The sequence below is a fragment of the Pteropus vampyrus genome, unplaced genomic scaffold (genome assembly GCF_000151845.1).
Source record: "Pteropus vampyrus isolate Shadow unplaced genomic scaffold, Pvam_2.0 Scaffold4, whole genome shotgun sequence".
NCBI classification, from domain to species: Eukaryota; Metazoa; Chordata; class Mammalia; order Chiroptera; family Pteropodidae; genus Pteropus; species Pteropus vampyrus.
The window spans coordinates 12,509,743-12,527,809 of NW_011888785.1; the positions used below are offsets into that span (position 1 = coordinate 12,509,743).

The 18,067-nt window shown below is 39.6% G+C and overlaps 1 protein-coding gene across 4 annotated transcripts in view; it reads left to right on the forward strand.

Annotated features, from left to right (window-relative positions):
- The window catches only part of SLC25A13 (solute carrier family 25 member 13), a 165,075-nt gene that overhangs the window by 46,987 nt on the left and 100,021 nt on the right, over window positions 1–18,067 (forward strand). For 3 of the 4 annotated variants that reach the window (XM_011363329.2, XM_011363321.2, XM_023533096.1), the window contains one exon: window positions 12,565–12,680. The exons of the other annotated variant lie outside the window; for it this stretch is intronic. In XM_011363329.2, the coding sequence (XP_011361631.1) occupies window positions 12,565–12,680 (116 nt within the window). The remainder of the gene's footprint in view (window positions 1–12,564; window positions 12,681–18,067) is intronic. 4 annotated transcript variants of the gene reach the window in all.

Sequence of the window (18,067 nt, forward strand, 5' to 3'; positions counted from 1 at the left end):
TATGTTCATATAGTAACATTTTAATTAATCTGTATTGGGACTAGGGATGGAAATAGTGTTCTGTTTATTGAGGATCTTGGGTAAAATCCAGAAACACTACCTAATTAGAATATTATAAACAGAAAATCACTTATTATTTCAGTTCTCATTAACGATGTTTCTTAAGTTACTAGGCTACTTTTCTCAATAATGACAGTTTATACAACATTTTTAATTTTTAAAATTTTATTTGAAATCCTGTAGTGTTGTAAGTAATCATTCAACACACGAATTGTCATGGAGGCATCAGAAATATGACTAAATCTATACTGATCCCAATATATCCTGAAAATATTTTGCCTGAGATTTATCCTTGCTGTCGGTTTATATCCCAAGAGTTACCTCATTTCAAATGAGAATGATGAAACCAAAATGGAATATACATTTAATATCAAATAATTTTTCCTTGCCAACAACATCTCAGCCCCTGGACTGAACACGGTGATTGAAGTTTTATTCACCTTTACGAATAGCTACATGAATGTTTATAGAACAGTGAGAGGTAAGAACAAAGCGCCCAAAGCTAAAATCACTCAGTTTTGTGTGGCCATTTCTTCCTTACTTTGAATTAGGAAACAGATGTTGGAAAAAGAAAAATAAAAAAATCCCAGTTCATCATCGTATTTGTATCTGGGGCCTCAGTCACCATCACTAACAATTCATTTGTTCTGGGCAGAGCTTTCTCTTTTGATACTTTTAGATTGACCGTAGACAGCTTTGGGGCTGCCTCCTGACCCTTTATCAGTTGCCCCAGCCCCACTTCTAGGATTTTGGAGCCTGCTTTTCTTTTGTAATGGGAAGGTGAGAAAGCGTATTAGAGGTAGGGATGCCATTTGATGATTCATTTTCTTTTTATATGTGTCCTTTAATATTGAAAATTTGGAGACCCTTTGTAATGCAGATGATAGAGGGCAAATTGTAATTGTTCACAGGCCAAGAGTTTAGGCTTACATGGAATTATGATGTGTCTCAGAAAAATTATAATTCCATGGTGTAAAAGTGGTAATTTGGTCAGGAAGGCGGGAAGGGAGGGCTCTAAGTGTGGAAACTGTGTTTGTAGAGCAAGTGCATTGTTTTTCGTAGATGTAGATGCTCTTTTGGGGTGGCATGGGATGGGGGGCTGATGGAGATGACTGGGAATTGCCTCTCTTAAAACTGGCATTGCTCTAGAGCAGCCTGTATAAACCGTATATTGCCATAGCTAAACTATAGAAACTTTATTAAATTTTTAGCGTTTAAGATATTTTAAATAATGCAAGGTACATCCCATACTTTCTGTGTATTATGTGTCTTGATTTTTAAACATCTTGTTCATTATATTTATTGTTAATAAACTCTAGCGCCTTCTCTAACCAACCCTCCTGTAACACCGCTTAGAAAAGAGGGTAAAACAGTCTTTGATAGTCTGAGCGGCAAATGATGGAATTATTTTATAATTCTGAGTAAGATTTAAAAACCTAATCTTCCTTTTCTTACAATGACTAATATGACCCTATTAATGAAAAGAGTTTCCTATGAAACTGGGTCTGAGTTCTTTATGTTAACAGAAATTTCTACCAATTCAATTTGGAATCAACACGTGGGCACTTTTTTTTTTCTTTTTCATGTCTTAAATACAGAAAAGCATAATCAATTTTAAGCTTTTTATAAATGATGGAGGACTTGTTTACATGGGTAAAATGACTCCATCTAAGTAGTGTATTGAAGTTCATGTTAATGTTTGCTATTTAATGACACCTAATGATATTCAATGAAGGGTTATGCTAAGCTGGAGAGAAAATGTGTTACCCAGGCAACTGCCTCAGGCAGACTAGAGATTCGGGCATATGGCTCTATAGTACATATTATTTCAGCATCTTTAAGCATGAAGAACCACATATGTAATTGACTGTGAAAAATTACTGCTCAGTTACTGTATTGTATGGTCATAATAGAAGTAAATGAATACGTCATTGTTGTTGGAACAAGTCTATTGGGAATCAGTTGTAGACTCTACTACTTGAGAAGGAAAACTACAATAAGAAGAAAATAGCTGGTTTAATTAACATGTAAAATTGGGTTAATTTGAATTCAGCTGGCACAGCGGATATTAATGTTGGCTGTGTGTGTGCGCGCAGGGGTGTGTGTGTGTGTGTGTGTGTGATAATCTGGCTCAAGCCTGTGCACATCTATTTCTTCTTGCCCTCACCATGAATAATTTTATTTTTAAAATATGGTAAAGGCTGTTTCAGTCACTTAATTTTTGCTTTGCATTGGCATAAATCATTGAGCTTATGTTACAATTGCATCAAAAATGTTTTTGGGTGTATCCAAAACAGAAGGAAATGCTAACATGTTCCTGAGAATTGATAATGTTTCTCAAAGAGGAATCAGTAAAATTTGATTTTATATATATTTTTTAAAAATTGGCTTACTGTTTATTTTTTTACAGTGAGTGGGGAATTGTCATTGGCAGATACAAGAAAGTAGCACTTTTTGTATTTGTGCTCAGGTGCCTTTTATTTGTTTTCAAATATCATTTTAATCGTCATTACTTTGCTTCAGAGATTCAGAAAAACACTTTAAGAAAGACATTGTTCCAATTAAAAAAAAATCATTTAACTCAATCATTTTTTGTTATTTTAAAGTGCTATTTGGGCAAAGAACACCCATAGGTAATATGGGCATCTGCTAAAAGTATGCATGAGAAAATTCTGTTCCTCGGGCTGTCCTGTGCCTTAGGTTCTGACAAGGTCTCTAAGTGGAGGTTACTTTTTGTGCTTTTCAGCTCTAAACCAAGGGAACAATCAAACTGGAGACTGAAGTCAGATAAACAAAGCATTGGCCTATTCTACTGGAAGCATTTGAAGTACCTGATTATCTACTGGCAATCTACTTTATGCAGAGTGATCAGCCAATGTGGTCACTTAAAAAAATAGTAGTTAACAAATTTGTGTGCCTGCTGGTTTTTCAGTTACTGATTTCTTATCTGCAGTGTATCTTTCCATTATCCTTCTACATTTGCCATTTTAATAAAGTTGAAGCTGTGGGGGCTAAAAAAGAAATGATACATTTCCTCCCACCTTCCCAGTTCTTCCAGCTGGCTAATAATTAAATGAACAGACAAATTAACAGGAGAAAATCAAATTTTTAGTACATGCATGTGGGGGATTCACATAAGCATGAATATTCCAAAGACAGTGAGGCAACGTTGGGTGTATAGGACATTTTATGTATTGGGGCGAGGTATTAGAGTTCAGAAGAGAGAATGGGCAATTTACAGGTTGTTGAGGAAGAGTAGAACATACACGGTGGGAAAATTCTTGCTAGGCAGCCCGGAGGCAATGGGACACGGGATGGGAGGGGCGGGGTCTAGCTAACAGGCTTAGAGTCTTCCTGACTGATGCCAGGGTGAAGGTCCTTAGGGTGATCAGGCCCAGGCTCCCTCCCTAAAGCAGGTGTTTCTGTCTGAATCTCTTGGGGAGGAAAGGGGTAGGTCAGAGGTTCTTTCTGAGCCTTCTTTCTTAATAAACAGCTTAAAATCAATTTCCTAAAAGGCAGCCTAAGAGTGGCAAAACTTTGATTCCTTTCAGAGTCTTCTCATCCAGCCTTAATTAAAAGAATAACAGAGGATGTAGGAAACCTGCATTTTTTAAATGTACTTTGCCTACCTCAGTTGATTTTCCAGTATGGTTTACAACTACTTGCCCCCCTTTTTTTGTCAACGTCATTCTATTTCCCTTTCAACTCACCCCTTTAAAGGCAGTCCCCAATTTAAAGTGATTTATGTTTGTTTGTTTGTTTTTAACTTAGCATACTTTTCCTTTAAAAAAAGAACACCAAGTCTTTGGATAGATCTCAAAATGCTGTTTAACCCGTGATGTAACTAAAATACAGAATATTTGTGATGCACATTATAAAATTCTGCTCTCAATATTGGTAATTATACAAAATAGAGATAATGTAATATGAGATAGTTTTTTAGCTTAAAAAATAATATCCATTAGTATTTAAGAAATAATAGGGTATCTAGCTAGAGTCTTATGGAAATAGAGATTTATCTCTCGTTTTAAGAAGCTGTGATGGTTCTGTTCCTTGATGCAGTATCACTCTTGTGGGGGATCGGCCATGGTTAGAGCCTTTTTTATGACTCAAAGGTTAAAAGATGGGTTGGGGGAGCTGGCAGGATAAGGAAACACTTTCTCCTGAAGTCATTGGACAGTGTTATTTAACAGGAAGGAGAAGAAGGAATGGGGAATAGAGGATGTGTAGGTGAAAGGCATTTTCTAGGGTGTAATTTAAGTATTAGCAAAAGAGAAGTAGAAGGGATGAATTACTACTGATAAATACGCTGAATCCCTCTGATAAGGAAGAAAGTGCTAGAGGTATAAGAATGCCTTTCATAAATCCTACTTGTTGGCACAGTCAGCTTTGGGCAACTGATGTCCTGTTTGGAGTGAAGTATAAAGCCACGGACAGACAGATAAATCTGGAAGTATGGTCATAAAACCGAGTTAAGCTCACAGTTGTGAGAGCCTATATATTTATCTTCTTTCCGCAATAGGGAGGCAGTGATATATGCAGAGGTGGTATTTATGGGCTAAATTCATGATAACAATACAGTAAAATTGCTAATAAAATCTTTAATAGGTTTTTAAAGCCAGGCAGTAGCCTGCTTGTTTGAACAATATTCAATCTGCCAGATTTCATTGGAGCCAATGAATTTAAATAGGCCCTTGGCAAACGCTGCAGTGAGATTTGAACCCGAGTGAGTGGTGGAGCTGAGGAGCGCAGCTGGCGTCAGAACAGATGCAGTCCCAGGAGTGCCAAGGCCAGTGCTTGGGTGGGCATGGAAGGCTCCCTGCAACTGAAATGGAAGGAAGTGGGCTTGCGGAGTGGGAGGCGCTGGAGAGAGCACCTTTTATAAGTCGGAAAGGAGGCCTCTCCAACTTGTTCAGCAACATCAGTCAGTCAATTAGGCAAGAGAAAAACTAGAACTCGGGCCTGTTTCTGCCTTATTACTGATGGTTTTTAGAATATAGAATTAGGTAATAATTCATTCTCTTTTTAGATCGTGTTAAGGACAATTTACATAATTGGGGCAGTGAGGCTTAGATTGTTTGCTCACCGACCATCAACTGGCATTTTAAATAAAATCTTTATTTATGAGCTCCTTCATCATCTGCCTAGCTAGCGGTTTTCATTTCTTCAGTAATTTCAGGGCCTCAGAGTCTGTGCTTCTGGCTGCCAGAGCCCCTGCAGCCACAGGCCACCGGTCATCTGCAGCTAGGGCCTGACTTGCCCCTGGTCTTTGAAAGTTGTGTGCTAGGACTTCTAGGACAAGCCCTACCAGCTCTGTCTAGAAAACACATCCTGGATTTGATCACTTCTCATTTATGTCTCTCTGGCTACAACCCCAGACCAGCAGCTGCTTTCCGACTGGACTCAGTGCTTCACCACGCAGTCCAAGCTCCGCAGTGTCCTGAGTGTGTGTTTGGTGGGGTCACGTCACTCCCCTGCATAAAACCCTCTAACAATGGCTGTTCCCCATGTATGCCTGGAATAAACTCTACACGGCCTTGTATGCCTTGCACACACCTTCGTCCCTGTCTCCCTACCCGCTTCCCTCTGCCTTTAGTCTCCAGCCACTCGTGTCTCCCTGCCCCATGGAACCTGCCGAGGTTGGCCTGCCTTACTTAGGGCGGGCTCTTGCACTGAGGTTTCGCTTCCTCCATATCTTCCCAGTGCTTCTTCCTTTTCATCATTCAAATCTTAATGCCACCTCCCAGAGGCCTTTGCTGACCACCTTAGGCAGAGCGGCTCTGTTATGTAGTTAGACATGAGCGAAGGCCCAGCTCTGTAACCATAACTTTCCTTGAAGACCTTCCTTAAGGACCTCCCATAAAAAACATCCCCTTTCGGGTTATAAATTATCCTAAATCCTAGGGCACAAATGCCATAAAAGCTGCTGGCCTAACGAGCCACAAACGCTTGCGCAGAAAGTACTACCCTAACCTGCCCATAACCTCAGCCTCATTATACCATAACTGTAATATCATCCCTATACCCAGAAGTTCATGAATCTAATTATAACAGACTGAATTCTGAGTAACGGCATGCACAGTAGGCAGGGAGTTATAAAACAGCCAGATGTCGATCAAAATGACTTCACAGTGCCAATCCCCTAGGAATGCCCTAAGATAATACAGACCTTCCCACTTCTGCACTGTTAGAGTTCTCTTCTCTGAAAACCTGCTCCTCCCTTGGAGTGTACTCTGTCTTTTATCTCTTCACTTCCCCAGTTCCACAGGGCCGCAACCTTCCTGAGTATCGCCCATCTCCTTCTAAAATGTACTTTCAGTAAATCTTACTTCTAAATCTCTCTGACCTGTAATTCTTTACTGTGTCGGCGAGGAAGAACCGAGCATCCCCGACCACATGCCGCTGGGGTGACGCGAGATTTCACATCACCCCAGCGATAACAGCCCCTTCTCTGCCATCCCCGTCATTCTCAAGCTTGGCTGTATGGTAGAATCACTTCAGAGGTTTAAAAATCCAAACGGCTGCTCAGGTCCTCTTTAGACCAGTTAAATAGACTCTCTGGGGCTGAGGAACACTGGTTTAATGCATTCCTTTATTTTATTTTGTCCTCAGCAATTATCTGGTTGTGGAATCATCTTATTCTCATTGCTTACCTTCTCCATTAGAGTATAATTCCTTGAGAACACAGATTCTGTCATTCTTATTCATTTTCATGGTACCCTTACTATCTAGGGCATTGCCTGGCATATAATAGATACAAGGTACATATGTGCTTGGTGGCCTGAAGAATGTATATCTGCAAGGCCTTTTTGGGAAGGAGATAAAAGAGCTGTATAACTCCAAAAGCTATTAAAGATGTTCAAATAATGGAGGCCAAAGCTCTTTTGGTAAACTGGTGATCATAGGAGACCCCAGTTCTATTTTTTTTTTTTTTCTTTTTTCCCTTCTTGACACTCATGGATACTTGAACCTGGGTGGTCTGGTGGTTAGAGCTCTGTTTTTGGACTTAGATTTTACTTTTATCTCTGCCATTAATCCGGGACAATTGTTTGGCCTCTGTTGTAACACATGAAGAGGATTTTAAGGAGAAGTTATTTTTGCGAAGCACTCTTGTGGTTAGGAACCTTAAGTAAAAGTGGTAATTGGGTTTTGATATGGTGCGTTGTCTACAACCAAACTTCCTGAAATCTGAACAGATCAGATCCTTATGTGCAGTTGCTTAAACTTTCGTAGCCGCAGAGTTGGCCTGGAGATAGAAGCCAGGCGGGAGATGAAAGGGACCACATGGGGTATGAGCCGCTGCTGAGGGAGAATAAACAGCAGGGAGGAAGAGAAGCACTTGAGGTTGGTTATCCACCCGGATAGCCAGAGGTAGTGCGATTGTTTCAATCATTTGTTTCTTTTTTTAAGTCCCCAGCCCCACACCATTTCTTATTTAGTCCTTCTGTCATTACCTAAGTTTAGGTCCTTGTTGTTTTATTTCATATTTTTTTTATTTTGTATTACAAAAATAATACCCTATGCTTATTATTGAAAAGATTAGAAAATATGGGCAAGCAAAAAGGAAAAAAAAAATCTTAAATTTACTTTACCGAGAGAGAATCACCGCTAATACTTTGGTGTACGTCCTTCAGATTGTGTGTGTATAAAATATTAATTTTGTCCATTTTTAACAAAATGGATCACTTTATACAAATATTTATGTAACTGATTTTTTACTTAATAACTTGAATTTGTTTACAACAATTTTTAGTGGTTAGATAGTATTCCTTTATTTAATTACTCACATATTGTTGCAGATCGTGGTTGTTTTCACTTTTCACCGTTATCAACAGTGATGCTAAATGGCTCTGTAGGTAAAAGTTTGCACACATTCATTAATTATTTTTCAGGATAAATTCCTAGAAGTGGGATCATAGTGTCAGAGAGCGTAGGCATTTTTAAGATTTGCCGTGTTGGGACATTGCCCTTGGGAGAGATCACAGTACTATTTACTCTTATCCCTTCGTCACAAGGACACCATCTTTCTCCTTCAGGCCTTCATGGCTCTTCCCTGGATTCAGCCAACACATCCCCCAGCTGTAGGCCCTTCTCCCTCCTAATAATTTTCACTCTTCTGCTGGATTAAACGGTCTGAAGCACAAATTCATCATGTCATTAAAAATTTCAGACCTGTGTCTACAGTCAGGATGTGAGCACCATGCCTTCCGCTGTACTTGCCCTCACTCAAACAAGCCCGCATGTCTTGAGGTTCTTCATCTCCGACCTTCCTTCCTTGGTTCCTGGCTCACCACCTGCCCTCCCCAACCCCCAACCCCCCAACCACCAGTTTTTGGGGAGCAGAGGTTGCACTTTCATTTGTGTAGTCCTAGTATGGCCTGTGCCTAGCATATACAGTAGGCACCAAAGCCCCACTGCAGTTGGTGGCCTCTCTTTCCACCTCCCATCTTGACTTGATCACGTCTTACCTCTCCTGCAGTACTGATATTACCTACTTGGCCACATCTTCCCTCTGACATCGTGTTCCCAATTTCCCCATCTCTCATCCTTCCTCTCAATAGAACAATAATCTTTATCTCTGAATTCATTGAGTAATTTATCTTCAGTTTTCTTATATTAATTACCACTTTTTTATATCATAGTTTTCAGTCTGTATTCTCTACTGTATCTTAAGTATCTCCGGGCTAAGAGCTATCCCTTGCAAAGTTGAGAAAAGGTAGGGGGCAGGAGACCTTAAAGTTATGCTACTATAAAGAAGCACTGTCATCATTGTATGTATCCTTCCAGCATCTTCCTATGTATATGCGAGATATGGAATGTTACATTGTCACGAGTTAAGCACACAGAGGCAGTCCACTTTTAACTCTTTCTCACTTGGCTCGGTATTTGATAGCAGTATGTACTATTTTCACTGCTTACCTGGACTTTAAAGGAGTTGTCAGTTTGCTGCTGTCAATGGCTTTCAGAAGGAGAAAAATTGCTCTAGGGGTTTGGAACACAAACAGTGACTTGCTTAACAAGTCACTGTTTGTGTTCTCTGGTAGCATCAGAACCATAAGAGAGCATAGTTAGATACCTGTTCTCCCCTGACCTCTGGGCAGTGTAGGCCTACGAAAATGTGACTCCTGTGTTTTCTTCCATGTTCACTGACCCCTGTTCCACTGTTAGTTGCTGCAGGTGAGCATTTGTGTCAAGTACTTTTCCTTAGATACCAGACAGAGTTCATCAGAGTTGCGTGATTTATTTTAAAGAGCATCTAACATTGTTAAAGAAGTTCAGGGAGTGGAGGGTGGAAAAAGGAACTTAGTGAGCTCACCAGCCAGGTCTGAACTTGATTAAGCTTGTATTCGTTGTTGTAATTTATGCTAATACCCGTTAAATCTGTAAAGCAAGACTGAAGTACTGTTTATATGAAAAACATATATGAATGTTTTTAGGTATCATGCTGTAAGTGAATGTAGTACTATATAATTATTCTGATAGCCTTCTAGTCAGATTACCTTGAAAATCCAAAATGATCTTGATGAACAGTAAGACATTATGATTTCATGGTTCATCTATATACCTCCTACATAGATGTATAGTACTTGTATCTAACAGGATTACCAAATTACATACCTTTTAGATATCTGTAACATGCCTAAAATACCAGAGTATTCATTGGCTCGTTATGGTTATGAAACCACGTTGACATTGCCAGAGGAGGATTTGTTAACGCGCGTTGATAGTCTTCAGGTTTCTCGTACCATTTTGAGAGAGATGGGATGCTCTTTTTATTGTACTTAAGCCTTTCTTTATTCAGATCATTAAATTTTTGAAAAACGTCACTTTTCTAGATAACACACTATGCAATTCACTTTTAACTAACCTAACGTCTGCGCAGGGATAATTTAGCAAATATGATTGTTTTCTGCGTTGACAGACTGCCATCAAGTTAGACTGACTGTAGGGTTGCTGGTGCCTGCTCAGAGGGCATCGTGGGATGTGAGGAATGGTTCAGAAACACGTTTCTCCTCTGTACTGCCTCAGTAGTCTAGAAAACGTGAACTTGCATCTTTGATTGAAATGCTTCTGGGCAGTTTCATTCACAGCTTTAACTAGCCTTTGTTTAAAAACTCTCAGATCTGTGTTCCCAATCTTGGTCTCTGTATTAGTTTGCTAGAGCTTCTATAACGAACTACTGCAAACTGCATGGCTTAAAAAAAAAATTATTGTCTTAACAGTTCTGGAGGCTAAGATCAAGGTGTCAGTAAGATTGGTTCCTTCTGAGGGCTGCAAAGGAGAATCTGTGCCTTCCCTCTTTTCTAGCTTCTGGTGGTTTGCTGGCAGTCTGCCACTGGTACCTCGGATTTAATCCGGTTGAATTGATCTTGTTCTCTCACAAGTCCCTTCTCTCTAACTTTTTCCTCTTTTTTTTTTTTTCTTCCTTTTTCTTCTTTATTTTTTGGTGCTGGTATCATCATCCCTCTCAGTTACCCAAGTTAGAAGTCATGGGAATAACTTGGCCTGTTTCCTGGTCTTCAGCTTCTGACGTCCATTTGCTTCAAAGTTTTGTCATTCCTGCCTCAACTGTATTTCTCTAGCCTTTGTTCTTCTTTTCAGACCTAGGGCTTTAGCTCTGGTTTAGACTCCTGCTGTCTCTAGCTGCCAGGCTGTCTCCCCACGTCTTGTCTTTCCTCTGTTAAATTATCGTCCGTTTCCTCAAACAGAGATCTGCACCGGATAGTTATCAATCCCAAAACCTTCAGTGACTTCTCGCTGCCTGCAAAAAAAGTCAAGATTCTGTAACTTGGCCTTTCAGATCTCCCATGAGTGGCTGTCGTTAACAGCTCAAGCCACTCTTAATCTTCATGACCTTCGTCCTTCTCTAAGCACGGCACACCCCATTTGTTGTCACTTCTGTACTTTGTTCTTTCCTCTCTGTGGAACATCCTTTCTCTACCCTTCTCTCTTTTCTTCATCTTCTTATGTCAGCTAGAATTCTATCTCAAATGGAAATCAGGACACATGATTTTTAGGTCAAAGTGCCAGAACCCAGTTGTTTCACCTCACGCAAGCCTTTGACTTCTAGTTTTCTCAAAAGTAAAATTTTTTCTTTGCATGCCACACCTCCATGAAACATTCACCAGTTCTTTTAGGCAAAATAAGTCACTCCTTCTTTTGTGCCCCTTAGTGCTTTATTCCTTTTACTTTTGACACTCAACTTTTGCATTCTGGTGGGCATATGTGCACATGACTGCCTTGTCTTCCCCCGACAGGTTGTAAATTCTTTGATGCCAGCCAGGAATGTTTGACTCAAATATGCTTCCTTTCTCATCCCTGCCTACCCTTGGTCTTGCTTGTACATAGATTCTCAGTAAGACAGACTGTATCGTAGAGGATAAAATGTTCCGGGCAAGCATTCATCTGTAACACATGCCGTTCTTGAATGTTCCCATGCATTGGCCAGGATGTATTTTGAGCAGTGAATGACATAGAGATAGTGTATTGAACACACCATGAGTTTTTCTTTTCTTTGTGACATTGTTACAAATATCAGATGATATTCTGAAAACAGCTAAGTTAGCTTTGTACACTCTACATAAAAACGTGTTCTCTCATCAGATGTTTAGAAGTAATTAAGTGTTCTGTGAAACATAGGAAAATTACTCTCGTGTTAGTCCTCCTTCTATATCCTCCAGAGACTTGGACTTTCTCAATGTATCATTGAAATAGTTGGACATTTAAAATACAAAATAGTGGCAAAAGACAGTTCTAGGAAAGCTTTTGTTTACTCCTTGAAAGTCAAAGCATCTGTGGCCTGTCATGCTCTTCCTGTCGGATAGATTCGATCATGTCATGACCTTGCTTAGAAACTTTCAGTCACTCCTTGCTTTCTAGAGAAGAAAGATTAGGCCCTTTTCTTGTCTTCAGGCCCATCTCCGGTCTTGTACTTCTAATCTCATTTCACAGTGTTCTCTTTTATGCACTCTCCTGTCCAGACAAAATCGCTTCCTAGATTTCTTGCCTGTCTGATTTATCTGTATTCCACCCCCACCCCCAGTCCTAGTTTAATCCACACATGGTCAGTAGATAGCAGTAATGAATGAATGAATCTCTCTGAACCATGTTACATAGTGTGTAAAGGTATTAATGCATGACAGAGCAGCTTGATTTTGCTATTATAGCACAATCATATTTTCATCTAAAGTTTCTAAGCTTTAATTCTGGAATCCCACAATATGCCCTAAACAAAAATGATACATGTTGGGTAAAACAGTTACATTTGAAATTATAATGCATCTAATATGTCAAACCACCATTCAAACCTGTCATGTCTTTTAGATTCTGTACATTGTTATTTAGGTCCACTATATATAAAAGGAAATGCTAAGTGTTTATAAATGTTTTTAGGTTTGAATTTTATTTTTCAACAGTGACATTTTTTTCTTCGTGCATATTTGTGTATGCTTTTATTTTCCACAAGATACTGACTTTATGCTTTGTGCTTGCTTTATGTTGCAGATTAATATCCTTTCAAGAATTTGTAGCATTTGAATCTGTCCTGTGTGCCCCAGATGCTTTGTTCATGGTGGCCTTTCAGCTGTTTGACAAAACTGGCAAAGGAGAAGTCACTTTTGGTAAGGGGCGTGAATGTGTGTATACCTAAGTAAATGCAAGATTGTGTGAGCATTTTTTTTTTTTTTTCAAGAATGAAATGCATGGCAATACTTTTAAGAAGTTAGCATATCCCTTTTAACAAAGATATCAGTATTAGGGGGGCTGCAGTTTAACTGTCTCCCTATTTGAAAAAATACTAACCTTTTGACTTAGTATTTGTGATACCTGCTTTAATTTTAAGGTGAGGGAGCATCGATGTGGCACAACTTTTCACAGCCGTAGAATTTGAGAATGAGACAGGACTTCTCTTCATTCCCTTTATGATCAGTAGTGCTTTCCACTGATAGAATGAGAAAGTTAATAAACGGACTGAGACCCGAAGGTGCTTATGTACCCAGTACTTTGTGTCCTGACCTTGTCCTTGTGAAGTAGCTTGAGGCCGGAGGCGCTGCACAAGATGGGAATTCAGCGTGCCACATGAAGAACCTTATTCTTCTCAGCGACACATTCCCCCATAGCTGGTTGGCCGTGCCCGCTATGCTACTGCCATCTTTATTTTGAAAGGCAGAACCGTCTTCACAGAGATTAGCTGCCGAGCTTTAGAAAACACTGAAGTCTTTGAAGTATTAGGAGAAAGGGAAGAGCAGAAAGTGGTGGAGCGGTGGTAAGTTCTGCTTTTTTCTTGGACTATGTAGTGTCCAACATATGTTGTCTGTGCATACGAACCTCCTATAGACAGCAGTGCCCATGAAAAGAATTTTGGAGCCCTTTTGGGCTAACGAATTGTGCGTTCAGTATAAGTGGCTAATATGCCCCTTTCAGATGTACTTATTCATAGTTTCCAATTCATTCAGACCTCTTTGGCCTTTCTTACCTGATGGATTGTAAGAAATGTACAGATAGGGGGAAAATCCAGGCGATGTAATAGAGCAACATCTAATCTAGAATTGTTCTGGGATGGTTGTGGAATTGGAGAGATTTAGCTACTTCTAGTTCTGCTACTTTTGTCTCTGAGCCAAGTTAATTCTCTTCCCTTCATTTTCCTTATCAAAAGTAAACATAATAACTACATAAAGTACAGGTAAGAGAGCACAATAGATTTATTCTAGCAGCCTGCCCCCTCTCCCACCCATTCTTCCATGTTCATTTGACATGACAGTCTTTTAAAGCTCGATCAGCTAGGGCAGAGGGAAAACACATGTATTTGCCTACTTTTGTTTCATATTAGCTCCTTGTAAATTTTAACCCAAGAGCGACCATTTTTGTATTTTAGAAGGTCGTCTACCTGAGCATGCATCTTTGGTACGTGTAAGGATGGGGTGGTGAGAGAGGAAGGGCTCCTTTTTAAACTCTCAAATTAGCTCAGTCATTTGGGGTCATGGGGTGAGCACTATTTTTGCACTGTATGGAGGTTCATCTGGGGTCTTCCCATGGGCCTCAGGGAAAGCTGGCGTGTGGCTGCAGATCCCCCATGTCTCTCAGCCTTGCATTTCGTCCAGAGGAGAGCAGTTACACTCTTCATCTGTTTACATATTGGGTTTCTACATAAGAGCTTGTTTGAAGCAGGGCTTCTCTGACTAAGCTCAGTAAACAGCAGTGTTTGTCAACAAGCAGGCAGCGTTCATGCTCCCACTAACGCTGATCCTGATAACACACCAAACGAAAGTCAGATGGAGTGAGGGGCAGATAAACAAGTGTCACATTTCAGTGAAATTTTGCCCTGTTCTTTCTGAGGCCTTGTTTATGTTTACCATATTTTCATGTCTAGATTACTCACTTGTGTTTGCTACAATGAAAAGATCTTGATTAGGTCAGTTTTGTCCCTTTGATCAGTTCATTATGTTCTCATGTTTCCTCTGAGGCCAAAGATTCCTGTTCTCACCGTGTTTTCTTATTTTGATACCTGATGTTTATAAGTTCATTTTGAGATATCAACAGGTGTATAACAGGATATCAGTATAAGTAGAAAATTCTAGTTAATTATTTACAATTCTGTACGTGTAGAAAAATATATTTTGTTCTAAATGTTTTTACCTGTATTTTCAGCCTGATAGTGATTTTAAACATGATAGTGATTTTTTACTTTTAATTTTAAGCATATTTTATGGAAGTATAGCATAATTGCAGAAGAATGCACAAATTGTAAGTGTACATCTTGATAAATTTTTACACAATGTATATACTTGTTTTATCCCCAACCAGATCAGAACGACAATGGTACCAGCACCTCACTGGTCTCTTCCCAGTTACTGCCCCCCACCCTCAGTCCCAGTGGTAACAACTCATATCTATCACCATCAATTGATTTCGCTTGTTTTAAAACTTAATAACAATGGAACGATACAGAATGTACTCTTTCATTCTGATTTCTTTTGCTCAAATTTTATTCGTGAAATTCATCTAATTTTTGTTGTATTTTTTACTTTGTTCTTTTTCTTTGCTGTATAGTATTCAACTGTGTGACTGACCTTTTTCTTAATTTATTTACTCATTCTAAATGTTGATAGACATTTCTAGTTTTGGCTACTGGAAATAATGTGCTTTTTAATGTATTTTTGGGTTGTATGCGTGTGTAGGTATTTCTAGGAGTAGAATTGCTGGGTCATAGACAATGTAACCGAGTGAGGCAGGGGAGCCTAGTGGGAGAGGAGCTCAGAGAAATAACAGATCTTATTAAGTAGGGCCCTTTAGGTCAAGGTTAGGACTTAGAGTTTGATGGTAAGTGAATTGAGAAACCACTGCAGGATTTTTTTTTAGCAGAGGAGTGACATGATCTGGTTTATATTTTACCAGGATCACTCTGGCTGCTGTGTTGAGAACAGAAAGTAGAAGGGCCAGAGTAGAAAGAGAGATCAGTTAGTTAGGCTATTGCAGTAATCCGGGTGAGGAATTACAGTGGCTTAGACCAGAGTGAGGTAAGGGGTATTTTGAAGAGAGAACCAACAGAACCAGCAGGTTTCTCATGATTTGGCTATGGGCTGTGAAAGGGAGAGAGGAGGGAAGAATGATTCCAAAGTCTTTGAGTAGATCATCTGGAAGGGTGGGGTTATCAACCAGGATGGGGAGGACTGCACGTGTGGCGGGGTGGGGAGGGGGCTGTGTAGAACAGGGTCTCACTTTGGATGTGTTAGTTTGATGCCTCTTGAATAAGTGAGGATGTCAGATAGGCACTTAGATATATCAGTATTGAATCTGGGAGATAGTTATCAGCAAATAGATGATGTTTGAACTAGATGAGATAAAAGAGTAAGTAAAGATAGGGGTATCTTTGAATGCTTACTATGTTGTAAGGCTAAAGGTACAGCAGTGACAAGAGTAAAAAATATTGTGGGTACATATGTTTTAGACAATAAACAAATAAACATTATATAGTTTGATGTCAGCATACCCTGTTTATAAAGTAAAGCAGGCTAAGCGGGTAGGAGAGATGGAGCCTCTCTGAGCTGGAGTCTCAACACCCAGATGAAGTGCTATGGGCTGTGTTTGCAGAAGGAGTTGGAGCTGTGGGAGTCTGGAGGTTATGGTTACTTGGGAGATGCTACAATAGTCTAGGCCAGAGGAAGGGAGGCCTGGACTAGACTCAAATCTCTGGACCCCACCAGAGCCATTCTAAAAATGTATCATGTTTAACTTGGCTCCTGATTGGCTGTGGGATAAAAGGAGGGTCAAAGGAAAGGAAGAAAGACCCAGTAGTAGCTACTGAACTTTTTTTTACACATCTTTTGAAAGAAGGAAAGTAACCCTCATTTTTATCTTTAAGTTTATTGGTCTTTTATTATGTAACTCTCTGCCCCTCCCCCGCCCCGGGATAAGCACTATCTGTAATTTATTATTTCTCACAACCTAAGAGATCTATAATTCTCATTTTTCTGATGAGGAAATGGCCTTGGGGAGCTTAAGTAACTTGCAACTCCACAGTCATGGAGTTGCCTTGGTAGTCATAGTGGAGTCTGGGGAGCAGCCTGATGACGGCCAAGAGCTATTCACTGCCTCCGTCTGGTGGCAGTTATCCTCTGTGAGTTGGGCCCTTCCTTCATAATCCAGATAGGTGCCAAAAATCCACAGTAGTTTCAACCTATATCAGACATTAAGATGATTTCATCATTTTTCATGAAAAAGTAAAGAATAAACAAAATAATTAGTTAAAATTTTGTTTATATGACCATAGTGGAAAGTAATTATAAGGAAGAATGTACCTGGATTAGAGCTCTCAGTATACATAGAAAGTTGCCTTGGTTACACAGACATTCAGGTAATTTGTTGAAATGCACTTGACATGCACATTACCCAGGAAGCTTTATCTTTTCACCGGCGCCAAATCACAGAGTGGCAGGTTGTGGGGGAGGTGGTCTTCTTACAGAATGAGGATAGTAAAGGAGCCCCTTGATTGAAATATGCATCCTAAGAGACATGGGTGCTGGGGAAGTGGGTGATGGAGCACTCACGACAGGTCCTGAGCAGGAGATTTTATTTGGTAGGAGTGGCAGTTGGGTATCATGAAGAGTTCTTTAGAAGTCAGGGACAGGATCCAAGTGATGTTTGGAAAAAATGGTTTTGTTGCGTTAACTGGAGTGGGGCAAAGCCGGAGGCAGAGGCGACTGTGATCATTGCGGAAGCTTCTGAGGACCACTGTGGAGCAGCATGTGATCACTCCCATATCGTGAGTGGAGGAACTGAAAGTAAGGGTTTTAAATCACTGATCTGTCCTCTGAGCAGGTTAGTGCAGACAGGTTGTGAATGGTAGTTTCCCAAATACTTTCATTATTTCATCTTTCTTATTTGATGATGTTAGGAGAGCAAAAGCATTTTCATTATGACCTTAAGAAAGTAAGTGTGTAAGTGTGTGTGCATATGTGTGTTTAATTAAACTATTACTCTGATATGCTTAGTGCACCCACCAGATGGGTTTTTTCATGATGCTAATTTAACATTAACTATTCCTACTTGCCAATATTTCTTCGGTTGTATCTGCAGTGGATGATCGTAATAACCTAGCTCAATAGTAACGGAGGACCTGAATGTTACTTTTGTTCAGTGAAAGTCACAATCAGATCCCCTGAAAATTCACAGTATTCTATATCACAGCACTTCTTTAGGTTGAAATCTAAAATTTTTGTTTACGTAATGCCATTACTCTTCCTTGACTTCTCTTTTTTATTACAGTGAATAAAATTTCATAAAATGTTTTAATGTAATTTTAAAGTTATTCTTAGTATATAAACATAAGCACTTAATTTCATTATCTATGTATGATTGTGGTGGTCTGTATGGGGATGCAGTTTTTATTTCATTTTTATTATTTTTGTGAATAAATATTTTTTATTGAAATGTAATAGGCTTATAGAAAAGTGTACGACTCATAAGCGTATAGTTCAGTTGTCATAAAATGGACACATCCATGTACCCA